Source organism: Melanotaenia boesemani, chromosome 17 (genome assembly GCF_017639745.1).
Source record: "Melanotaenia boesemani isolate fMelBoe1 chromosome 17, fMelBoe1.pri, whole genome shotgun sequence".
Classification (NCBI taxonomy): Eukaryota; Metazoa; Chordata; class Actinopteri; order Atheriniformes; family Melanotaeniidae; genus Melanotaenia; species Melanotaenia boesemani.
In genome coordinates, this window is record NC_055698.1 from 34,173,259 (window position 1) to 34,185,508 (window position 12,250).

Here is a 12,250-nt window from a genome sequence, read left to right on the forward strand (position 1 = left end):
CAGCGTTTGGTATTTTATGTCGGTAAAAGAGCAGCAGCCTGCAGGTATGGAAGCTGGTAAAAGAAGCGACCAGAAATAGTTTCAGAAAAACCTAAAAAGCCTCGGCATCCTGCTAAAAAAGCAAACCACCAAAAACGGAATAAAACGAGGATCAATGTTGGAGAATCTCTTGAAAGGTGGAGAAGTCTGAGCTGGCAACGTTTCTCCTCAACAGGTAAACACCAGAATTTTGCTTAAATTAATCGAAAGGTTTATCTTGAAATAGTCTAATTTATTTCTCGGAGCTCATAAATGAATGTGTGTGACTGTATGGATGTATTAGTGGAGTCAACTGGTGGCCTGTTAGTTTACAACAACAAATGTAATGATGTTTGGGTCGAGTCTGTGTTTGTCCTTATAAACTTATGAAATTACTATCAAATTAATTTATTAAGTGAGAGTAGGGGGAAACATTTGTTGATTAACGTAGCGTTTGTTTACACTCTAATTTATGCTAACAAAAATTAGCGCATGAAATTTGCGTTAGCATTGCTAAGCATAGCAACTTACAGTGTGTGTGAATCATCTTCGCTCCTCATCATGATGTTTGCTGGCGCTATGTTCTCCGTCCTCCATAGACCGGATAAAAGAACCGTCCTCTCACAAACCGCCAACCTGGCTAAACTCTCCGAGGGAGGGAACGCTCTCCGTGTTTCTCTCTTTCGACTGCAGTTCTGATTTGAAACGCTAGGTGTCAATGCTACTTACTTTGCCTTTAAGGAGCAGGTGAAACTTGGTGAAGTGCTGAACAAAAAGACGTGGACTGCTTGAAGGGAGAGAACATTGTTAATGATGAAGGCTGTAATTGAGAGAAGACCACATCCAGACACGCCTTCCTGAAGTGGTTAGGGTTACCACATGGCTAACATAGCTCAGCAAGCCGACGACAACCAGAAGAGGGATGTGAAGCCCGGGTCCTTGGTTTTAATAAAGAGCTAGGTGGCTGTCAGTGAGGTCCTCGTCCTCCCATGAGGGATCTGGAACACAGCTTTGTCCTACTGTCTTTGAACTCATCTCCAGCTCTTCTTCTGTGGTGGTGTTATTTATTGAAGGTGTGTCCTAATTCAGAGTCTGCACACTTCGATGTGCGGATACGTCGGCCACATACGTCATTGCGGTGCGTGAAGTACTGTCCCAATTCGCAGAATTATAAGGAGCCTCTGAATCCACCTTCAAGTCCGCACTCGTTCAGCCTCAAACGAAGGCTGCTGGTGAGGCTTCCTTCGCAGCCTCTTTTCTCCCAGAATTCATTTCGCACAAGACGGCGGCGAATCAGCAACCAAGCTCAGAAAAAAGAAATTATGTTTTTTTTAACTACACTTTAGTAGAAATGTTACAAAACCAAGAACATTAAAAACATGTTTGTTAAATGGTGACATTAAAATTCAGTAATATTTCATATTTTTAATTTTTAATTTTAATTACATTTTTAAGGGTTAATGACGGGTATCAGACCATGTTTGTTTTACTCTCGGTGTTACTGGTCAGTTTTAACGTCCACTGAAGTGTCCCGTGAGGAATTTCAGAGGTTTAAGTGAGTCAACGTCCTGTGTTGTTGCTATGGGAAACTCTTTTTGACTGGGTAGGCTGTCCCATTTCACGAACGTTAAGCGGACATCGAAGTGTGTAGATTACGGAGGACACTCTGTAGCCTACGTAGTCTGTAGTTGAGACACACCTCTAGAAGTTCTGCAGAAACATGGAAATACGATAAATACTTTGTGTAAACCGGAACAAGGAGGGTCAGCAGCCTCCTAACTCTGCCTTCAATCAGCTGATTTCCATGATTGATCCTCATTTTAATCGTGAGGTCCAGTAGAATTACACTGATGTTACCATGGTTACATCCATCTCACCAATCAACGAAGGGAGGGGAAACATCTGGGACATAGAATGACTGACACCTGTCTCCGTCCAATCAGATCCATGTAACCAGGCAGGCGGAAGCTGCTCTCAAAGGACTCTGGGAAATGTGTTTTTATCCTGGTGGACAGAGGGTGTGGAGGCCAGACAGCAGCGTTCACGGTACAGAGAATCCTGGTGATCAAACGTCCAGTTTTCTGCTTTCGGTGGAGACACCGTAGGTGGGGGTGGGGTCATGATTTCTGTTTACCTGCTGTTTTTCCCACTTGTTGTGTGAACTGTGTTTTGTGGTGACAGAAATGGTTTTAATGAGCTTTCTGGGGAGATTCTGGACTTTCTGAGGACCACACACGTCTACATGAGGTGGAACGTGTGGATGTGATTCTCCTGACTGGCCAGCAGAGGGCAGCCTAGAGCCATGATGCTACTTCCCGTGTCCCCCTCTTCATCCTGACCTGCTTTCTGCAGAAGTGAGACTTATTTATCTTTTAGGAACCAGTGAGCAGAGTTCGTATGTTGGGGTGGAGGTGCAGATGGAGGTCTGACACCACCCAGCCTGCAGAATCACAGCAGAGGGGGGAGTCCAGAGGAGGAAGTAGAACCGGCTGGGTTTCACTCAGCTGTTCGATGGAAACCACCAAAAGGCAAGTGTTGACTCAATAAACCAGCAGGCAGGTCCAGTTCTGGGACGTAGACAACGTCAGAGTCCAGGTCTGGAGGTTTCCAGGAACATCGAACTGAAGATTAAATCCCGGTTCCAGTCCAGCAAGCCAGACCTCCAGCTTCACTCAGATCTCTAATGTTCTTTATTCACCAGTGTTCTGAGTCCTTTATTTATTATTATTATTATTATTCATTCATTCATTCATTATCTTGACCGCTTATTCCATTACGGGTCGTAAGTGAGCTGGAGCCTATCCCAGCATTTTAACAGGTGAGAGGCAGGAACACCTGGACAGGTCACCAGTCTGTCGCAGGGCCAACACAGATAGACAACCATTCACACACACACTCTCTCCTAGGGAGAATTTAGAATAACCTGTTAACCTAACATCATGTCTTTGGACAGTGGGAGGAAGCCGGAGAACCCGGAGAGAACCCACGCATACACCTGGAGAACATGCAAACTCCACACAGAAAGGCCACGCCCCCCAGCCGAGACTCGAACCAACGACCTTCTTGCTGTGAGGCTGCAGTGCTAACCACCACACCACCGTGCAGCCCCATTATTATTATTATTATTATCATTATTATTATTATCATCACCACTGATATTGTTGTAATCGCTATAATTGCTGCATCACCATATCTTAATTATTCTCAGTTACTAACAACATTTAAATCTTTATAATTATTTATCCTTTTGGTGTATTACTGGATTATTTATGTCGGTGTGTGTAGCATCGTCTGGTCTCTGCAGCATCTCTGCTCACCTGCTGCGTCTCTTCACCTTCTCTTGGAAATGCTCACCTCATCACAATAAAAAAAAAAGATGAACACATTGAAAAGAAACCATTAACACACTTCCTGAGTTTATCCCTCCGTCCTTCTACAACCCCACATTCACACCACCAGCGGCCTGGACCAGGAACCGGACTAACGTCCCCGGGTATCTCCCCATTACTGGGTTGACCTTCAGGATCCTGACCAGCGGTACTACGAAGCTGGTTTTCAGCTTGGTAACTCAACCCAACGTTTTCTATCTGGATCAGAGTGCTCATATAAACGGGGCGGAGTTTGCAGCATCTGACCAACCACAGAGAAGCCCTATAGAGCAGTTACTTCACCATGGAGAAGCAGTCCACTGTTCTTCATGAATTTAAAGAATTAAACACATCATCCAAGCCAGAAGCAACACTGTTGCCATAGCAACAGCCAGGAAGGTATGCTGGCTCTGTTATAGGATATTGATTGATGGGACAATATCAACAGACTTCCCTCTGAATATTGGGGCGGAGCTTCCTCAGTTCCTTCCTTTCTTCCTAGTCTCCATCCAGGTCTTTAGAGGCTCCGCCCCCGTGTGATTAATAACTCCTTATCTCAGACCAGCCCTGGTGGTGCTAAACGCCAACAAGTTCAGAACCAGGACAGAAAGAGGAACAGCGTCATGGGATGGGAACCCAGAGTTCACCCTCAAGGTACCTGGACCAGAGAAAGTCCAGCTTCCTGCTTCAGGTCTCTGGTGTTTCTGGAGTTCTACGTACTTCTACCGACATGTTGAATCGTTGACGTGTTTTCTGTGTCAACCATCATCATTAAAACAGCCGCTAGTTAAACATCTCTAATGTTCACATGATGATCAGTGATCTTCATGTCTCCATGGTTACCATCACCAAGCCACAACAGGAGGTCCAGACGGAGAACTGGACCCAGTTTCACTTTGTCATCAGAGTTCCCTCTGACCAAGCTTTTCAACCACACCCTCGCACACACACACTCATGGCCATGTATCCACCACTTCCCCCTGTGTGTGGTTGACCATCATCAAAATGTTTGGACAAAAACGTTTTGCAACATTTGATGGAGAAAATGTAGAAGTGGTTCTATAGAGGCCCCTGCGGGACCTCACAGACCCCTGCAGAACCCCACAGACCCCTGCAGGACCTCACAGACCCCTGCAGGACCTCACAGACCCCTGCAGGACCTCACAAATCCCTGCAAAACCCCACAGACCCCTGCAGGACCTCACAGACCCCTGCAGGACCCCACAGACCCCTGCAGGACCTCACAAATCCCTGCAGGACCTCACAGACCCCTGCAGGACCTCACAGACCCCTGCAGGACCTCACAAATCCCTGCAAAACCCCACAGACCCCTGCAGGACCTCACAAATCCCTGCAGGACCCCACAGACCCCTGCAGGTCTTCCAGGACCAGAACCACACAGGTAGGAAACCTGCAGAACCTGTACCAGACAGGTAGAACTTAGCAGAACCAGTAGCTGACTGCCGGAACTCTCACCCAGGACATCCTTGGGGTGCTCCGGGATGAGGGTGGTCCAGTTGTGCCGATCTGGTTTCTGGATGTCGACGTTGATGAGTTGGTACCGGGGAGCATCCAGGTTGGACTGGAACGTAAACACAGTCCCTTCGTTGGTGACGTAGGAGAACCGGGCCTCAAAGGAGTCCACCAGCCGGACCCACGGCAGCAGACCTGCAGGAGGAAGTTACACAGACTGGACTACGGTGGCCTGGAGAGACCAAAAACCAGTTCTGAAATCAAACTCGTTCTCTCAGGAAGTTTGTAAATCTGGTTTCAGGGGGAACTTTGAGCCTGATGAGGACTCAGATTCCCACCAAAACCTGAAAGCAAAACTTTCCTCTGAAAGACCAAGACTGTTTCTGTTCTGGACCAAGAGAGCAGATCCAGATCAGATCCTGATTGATGCCGAATGTGACTGGAATCATCAATACTCAGTAATCAATCATCTGTCCAGCTGGTGAATCAGAACTGGTTTGTGGTTCAGCAGACAGTGACGTTGGTTCCGATGAGGTTCTGATAAGGTCCTGGTTCTCACCTGTGATCCCCTCAGGGAGCTGCTGCAGGTCACAGAACCAGAGCAGGTTGACGGGTTCACATCCCTCCGTGATGGACAGAACGGCGTAACGGCCGTCATCAGAGACCTGAGGAAGGGGAGGGATGGTGAAGATGCCGAGATGCTCTGGAGGTCCACACCAAAGAACCGGGTCTCACCATAACAGAACTGTGCCACTTGGGATGATCAGGGAACTCTGCCACCAGGACGTCCTCGGACTGCGGGGTTCCGATCCGGTGGTAGAAGAGCTTCTGGTTGATGTTGCTGGTGGTCTCGGTTCCTTCAGGGGAACAAAGAAGCTACGTCAGAACCGTTCGGGTTCACAGAACCGGTTCTGTTACCAATTTTCAAGTAAGGAGGTTCCAGTTTTGGTTCTTAAACAGGCTCAGCAGGAAAACGGGTTCCAGATAAGTTTCAACTCTGATCTAGATTTAAGACCCCAATCTGGATCTGGATCTGTTTCTGGGGGAGTTACAAAGACCAACTGGGCCAATTAGAACTGCAGGTTTAAAATCCAGAACCAGTTCAGAATCCAGTCTGTCTGATCCCAGAAAGAAATATAAGAAATGAGCTTCACTGGATCAGAACGGGAGCTCAGACGTCCTGTCTGGTTCGGGCCACCAGAACCACCACTGGAACCGAGACCTGATGTCATGGTTGGTTTTCTACATTTGGACCTCACTCAGGACCTAAACTGGAAGCCAGTTCAGGTTCTGGGTGAGGTGTGGTTCTAACCATCGGTTCTGCCCTCCTGAGGGGGGTAACAGTTGTAGAAGGCCCCCTTGGCATCGTGGGTCCAGGCGAGGCAGCTAAACTTGACCCTCTCCAGAACATCGGGGAGCAGACTGAGGTCATCCGCTTTCATGAACCGGATCGTGACCCAGTCAGAACCGCTGCTGCTCAGCCCGTAAGCGAAGAACTCGCAGTCCTCCGACAGACGACACACTGCGTACAAACAGGAAGACGTTAGTATTCTCCAGAACTCAGCAGGGGTTCTGCTGCCCGACCCAGCCCGGCTTACTCTTCAGCGCCACGGTTCCGTCCTCAGACAGCTGGTTAGGATCAAAGAAGACGGAGGCTGGGTCCTCCAGAGAGTTCTGCACGTACATCACATCCTGGTTCTGGAGGCCTTTGTTATGGAAGTAGAAATACCTGGAAACAAAAACAGGAAGTGATGTCACTGTAAATACGCAGGTCAGACCACCTTTCTATGACATCATCATCAGTACCTGTCCCCCCGTTTGTAGGGGCAGCTGTATTTGGGGTAGTCGTACAGCTCCGTGAGGCGCTGCTGGAACCGGGTCCTGACCGAACATGCCTCCAGGAACGGCATCGTTAGCTTGTTCTGCTCCTCCACAAACGCCTGGAAACAGCAGACCAGTTCAAACCAGATCAAACCAGATCAAACCGGATCAAACCAGATCAAACCGGGTCAAACCAGATCAAACTGGTTCAAACCAGATCAAACCGGTTCAAACCAGATCAAACCGGATCAAACCGGGTCAAACCAGATCAAACCGGTTCAAACCAGATCAAACCGGATCAAACCGGATCAAACCAGATCAAACCAGATCAAACCAGATCAAACCGGGACAATCAGGATGAAATGTGGAGGTTTTCAGGAGCTGATGGTAGATCTCTGCAGGATGTTGTGACCTACCATGGTTTCTGGACTGTCTGCATCCTCCAGCCACACGTACGGGTCCTGGATCCTGGTTCCATGGTAGTCATCCACCTGTTGACCCACAGAGAGACTGATCAGGAAAACCGACCCGGAAAGGACTTAGGACCGAACTTGGCATCCAAACTGGTTTTTCTACACAGAACACGTCCTCTCCTTAATTCTTGTCAGAAAACTATTTTCTCTGGAACTTCACCTGAACTTGCAGAGTCCAGAACCGAGTCCAGGACTAACCTGCTAGAATAATAATACAGTTAAATAATAAAAATATTATTAAAATAATAATAATAATAAAAATAATAAAAAAGCTGAAGAAAGTCCCACTTCTCAGAAATACAGAACCTTCCAGAACCTCAAATCAGTTCCCGGCTGACAGAACCGCAGAACGGATCATCTGTGTTCTGTAGACCCATAAAACCGTCTATCAGAACCACAATCTCTCAGGTGATTCAGAGGACGGGTCCAGATCCTTGTCCTGCCCGGAAGGACACGCAGCAGAACCACTGCGACGCAGAAGTTTTATTTACCCCTCCATCAGCAAACCTCTGGACTCAGAGGTTCCTGTGGCTCCTCCTGGTTCGGATCTGCTCCGTCTAACACTCAGTGAAACAACCAGGAAGTTTCCTTCAGGGAAAAAGCCGAACCGGCTCTCTGCAGTTTCCTGACCAACTCCCACCAAAACCAGAACCACTGACCTGAGCCTCGTCTCTGCGGGCCGCCGGGTACCTAAACGCCATGAAGAAGTTCGGACCGAAACTCTGCAGAACTGGAGTCCACAAGCGAAAGCGAAAGCGTTTCAGCACGCGCGTACACACATAGACGCACAGGAAGTGATGTGGCACGCAGTGCGCGGGGGCTGCGTGGGCGTTGTTTGTGTTTCTGTTGTAAAGTAAACAAACACAGAAGGTGGAGACGGCCTGAGGGGTTTTGCACGAAACCAAGATAAGCGATTAAGCCGGGATATGTTGGTTATCCTGGCTGAATTTAGCCCTAAGTCGGTTGCATGAAAGCAGCTCAAACTAAACCGGCCAAGTTACTGTGGTGATTTATCCGCTGCAGCTAGCCTGCTCCAGACCAGGCTAACTGCCGGAAGATTAATCCTAGCGAGTCACCTGCATGTCCAACGTCAATTCTATGAGGAATTAATGTGTTTTACAGCATGTCCATGGTCTTCCTAAGTATGGCGCGTCATTTTAATCATCCAGTATTAAAATATACATATACAGTCACTGTACATTTAATCCAAATCTGTTCGTAATCACAACAGCCTTTTTATATGGATTCGAGTTGTAGTATTATTATTCTATTCTATTCTACAGTCATTTAGCAGACGCTTTTATCCAAAGCGACTTACATTTGAGAGTAAGAACAACACAAGCATGAATTCAAACAAGATGGACGTCATAATTAAGTGTTAGTCAGACCGCTTTGAGTCCAGTTGGACCCAGGTGCTGTCGTGTAGTGCTAGTGCAGTGCATATATATATATTTTTTAGTCATTTTATTTAAATACAGGATCACGATTTCATCACACAATATCAACTTGGTCATAAGTGCATGATTTCATCAGGCCAAGTGTTATATTGCTATGCTAATGAAGACTGCTCGTCAAATTGCTGTCAGAGGTTTTATAAATATGTGTTTTATTGCATTAATTGAGATTACAAAACACAGCTGATGAGGTTACAAAGGTGTTTTCAATTTAATCTGTGACGAAGACAATGTAGAATATTCAGGTCCACCTCCCCTTCACCTGTTCCCTCTTCATAATGGCTTTCCCTTTTTTGGAGGATGTGCTGGACGAGGAAGCCCGCATCCTCAGAAGAGCATTCAGACGTGAACGAGTCTTCAGGGACAGCTCACATCCCCTGGCCTTTGGAGATGACTGTGTCATAGAAAGATACAGATTTTCGGGTGATGGACTAAGATATTTATGTAGGCTGCTGAGTCCAAAAATACAGCACCAGACAGCGCGAAGCCATGCCCTCACTGTACCACAGATGATCTGTGTCACATTGAGATGGCTTGCGAGTGGGAGCTTCCTTTATTCTGCTGGGGATGCAGAGAACCTCAATAAAGGAACCATTTGCCGGACAGTCAGATGCGTTTGTCTGGCGCTGAAATCATTCAGCAATATATTCATCACCTTCCCTGGCCACAGAAGACCCCTCTACATCAAGGAGGAGTTTTACAAGATTGCAGGTAACCTCAATTTTAATGTGCACCCATTAGTTTCTAAGTATATCTGTCACAGTTGGATACTCACTATTTTTTGTTACAGCTTTCCCTAACATCATTGGGGCAGTAGATTGCACACACATAAGAATCAGACGCCCCTCAGGTGAACATGAGGGAGATTACATTAACAGGAAATCCTTCCACAGCATCAATGTTCAGGTAAGAGTGATTTGTGGTTATGACCTACATGAATCTGTTCTGTGCATTTAATGACCTTAATAGGCTACAACTAAATATTTCAGATGATCTGTGATGCTGACTGCCTTGTGAGCAATTTAGAGGCAAAGTGGCCTGGCTCAGTGCATGACTCTAGAGTCTTTCGGGCTAGTCCAATTTATGAGAGACTTTCACAAGGTAGCCCACACATTTGTACTGTAAGCACCTTGGACATTGTGTGTGTAACTCTGTTTTCTAAATTATATTTTGTATTATCAGGTGAATTCTCGGGTGTGCTGCTGGGAGATAAAGGATACGCCTGTGAGTCATTCCTCTTGACTCCCCTTGCAGATCCCCAAACCCCACCACAGCAGGCCTACAACCATGCACACACCAAGACAAGGGCTCGAATCGAGATGACCTTCGGCCTTCTGAAATCTCGGTTTCAGTGCCTGCACCACCTGAGGATTTCCCCGGACAGAGCCTGTGATGTTATTGCTGCATGCGTAGTACTGCATAACATTGCAGGCCTAAGAAAGGAATTCTTTTACATTCATGAAAAGAGACACCAATGTTCTAGTTCTTTTTTTTTTTATTAAGCAGTCATTTGTCTTGGTTGCTTGGATCCTACAACAGCAAAAGTAACAAGGATTAAAACACTGTATTGCAGATATGGTTACTGTGTGCATTGAAACACTCACTTCTCTTTCTAGTTTCTGGATTTCCAGGTCCAGTTTTCTGAGTGTCTGGTGTTTAATCTCTAGATCCAGCTCTAGTTCTTGGAGCTTTCTCTTTTTGAGTCTGATTTTAACATCTGCCAGCTCTCTCTCTCTCTCCAGGTGCCCTGAATAAAGCGTTCTGACAGTTTGTGAAGTCTGTAAAGGAAATGTCAGTTAGCACAGCAGGATTTGTGCATAACGTAGATTTACTTTAGCCAATACTCACAATGTTACCAGGCCGCTTAGGAGACTGTGCAGCATCCGGGTCCTGTTACACATTTTCTATTAGCACCACATCACTGACTTCATATCCTTCATGGAATAAATAAGCAGGCCAATCCCATAAAACTGACATGCCTCAAGCCTTCTGGACTCCACTGACACAGTCTCCTCATCTGCAGATGTGCATTCTGCAGCTGCAGATGTGCCTTCCCCCTGCCGTATACATGCAGCGAGAGGACTCGGATTAAGATTTCACAGAACATACCAAGCCTGTGATTTGGAGACACTGTACTAACCGGATCATCTTCTGGTGGCTCCAAAAGTGTAATTGTGTTCCCAGACACTGCAAGGTTATCCAAAGTCAGACACTATATTATATTTGATTGTGTTCCATGTGCAGTAGAATTGCAGTACGTGATGTACCTTGTATGAAGCAGACAGTTTCTGTGGCTGGGACGGAGTCAGTTATTGTCCCTCCCTGGATCCCCTCCATCACTGGCCTCCCTTTATTTAAATGGAGGCCAGTTCCTCTGCTGGAGTCACATCCTGGCTTGGTGGGCCGCCCCCTGTGCCAGTTCTATAGGCCTTTTTTTAACTGCTACAATCATACAGACACTGAACATGTCAGCAGACACCTCATCTATTCACCTCATTTGTTCACGGTTATCTACTTTGGAGTCACTTACCAGCCTGCAAAATGTTCTTATATTTAATTTTTCTTGCTGCCAGGTCCTTTTATGGCCAGACAGGTTTGTCCTTTATGAAGGACAGAAAGATAAAATAGATAAAAACGTTACATGAGGAAAATAGATTAAATGACACATTGTGGATAATTGTTTGCACCTAATCATACTCTACATTTCCTGAGTAACATGCACCTTCCAGTGGAACTAATAAACAGTGCTCCACTGGAACTGTCATAATTAGGCTACAATTAAAGGATTACTTTTCAAATCCACTAACTGTTGTATACTTTAAGAGTGACAAGCAGGTGCATGTTACTCAGGAAATGTAGAGTATGATTTCTTAGGCCTGCAATGTTATGCAGTACTACGCATGCAGCAATAACATCACAGGCTCTGTCCGGGGAAATCCTCAGGTGGTGCAGGCACTGAAACCGAGATTTCAGAAGGCCGAAGGTCATCTCGATTCGAGCCCTTGTCTTGGTGTGTGCATGGTTGTAGGCCTGCTGTGGTGGGGTTTGGGGATCTGCAAGGGGAGTCAAGAGGAATGACTCACAGGCGTATCCTTTATCTCCCAGCAGCACACCCGAGAATTCACCTGATAATACAAAATATCATTTAGAAAACAGAGTTACACACACAATGTCCAAGGTGCTTACAGTACAAATGTGTGGGCTACCTTGTGAAAGTCTCTCATAAATTGGACTAGCCCGAAAGACTCTAGAGTCATGCACTGAGCCAGGCCACTTTGCCTCTAAATTGCTCACAAGGCAGTCAGCATCACAGATCATCTGAAATATTTAGTTGTAGCCTATTAAGGTCATTAAATGCACAGAACAGATTCATGTAGGTCATAACCACAAATCACTCTTACCTGAACATTGATGCTGTGGAAGGATTTCCTGTTAATGTAATCTCCCTCATGTTCACCTGAGGGGCGTCTGATTCTTATGTGTGTGCAATCCACTGCCCCAATGATGTTAGGGAAAGCTGTAACAAAAAATAGTGAGTATCCAACTGTGACAGATATACTTAGAAACTAATGGGTGCACATTAAAATTGAGGTTACCTGCAATCTTGTAAAACTCCTCCTTGATGTAGAGGGGTCTTCTGTGG

The 12,250-nt window shown here is 46.2% G+C and overlaps 1 protein-coding gene across 2 annotated transcripts in view; it reads right to left on the reverse strand.

Moving 5' to 3' along the window:
- The window catches only part of LOC121656516 (prolyl endopeptidase-like), a 40,470-nt gene extending 32,547 nt beyond the window's left edge, over positions 1–7,923 (reverse strand). For both annotated transcript variants that reach the window (XM_042011550.1, XM_042011549.1), the window contains exons 1-8: positions 7,813–7,923; positions 7,097–7,171; positions 6,666–6,799; positions 6,458–6,588; positions 6,172–6,381; positions 5,595–5,716; positions 5,419–5,524; positions 4,863–5,054 (exon numbers count right to left, since the gene is read on the reverse strand). In XM_042011550.1, the coding sequence (XP_041867484.1) occupies positions 4,863–5,054; positions 5,419–5,524; positions 5,595–5,716; positions 6,172–6,381; positions 6,458–6,588; positions 6,666–6,799; positions 7,097–7,171; positions 7,813–7,854 (1,012 nt within the window). In that variant the 5' untranslated portion in view covers positions 7,855–7,923. The remainder of the gene's footprint in view (positions 1–4,862; positions 5,055–5,418; positions 5,525–5,594; positions 5,717–6,171; positions 6,382–6,457; positions 6,589–6,665; positions 6,800–7,096; positions 7,172–7,812) is intronic.
- Positions 7,924–12,250: the final 4,327 nt, after the last annotated feature.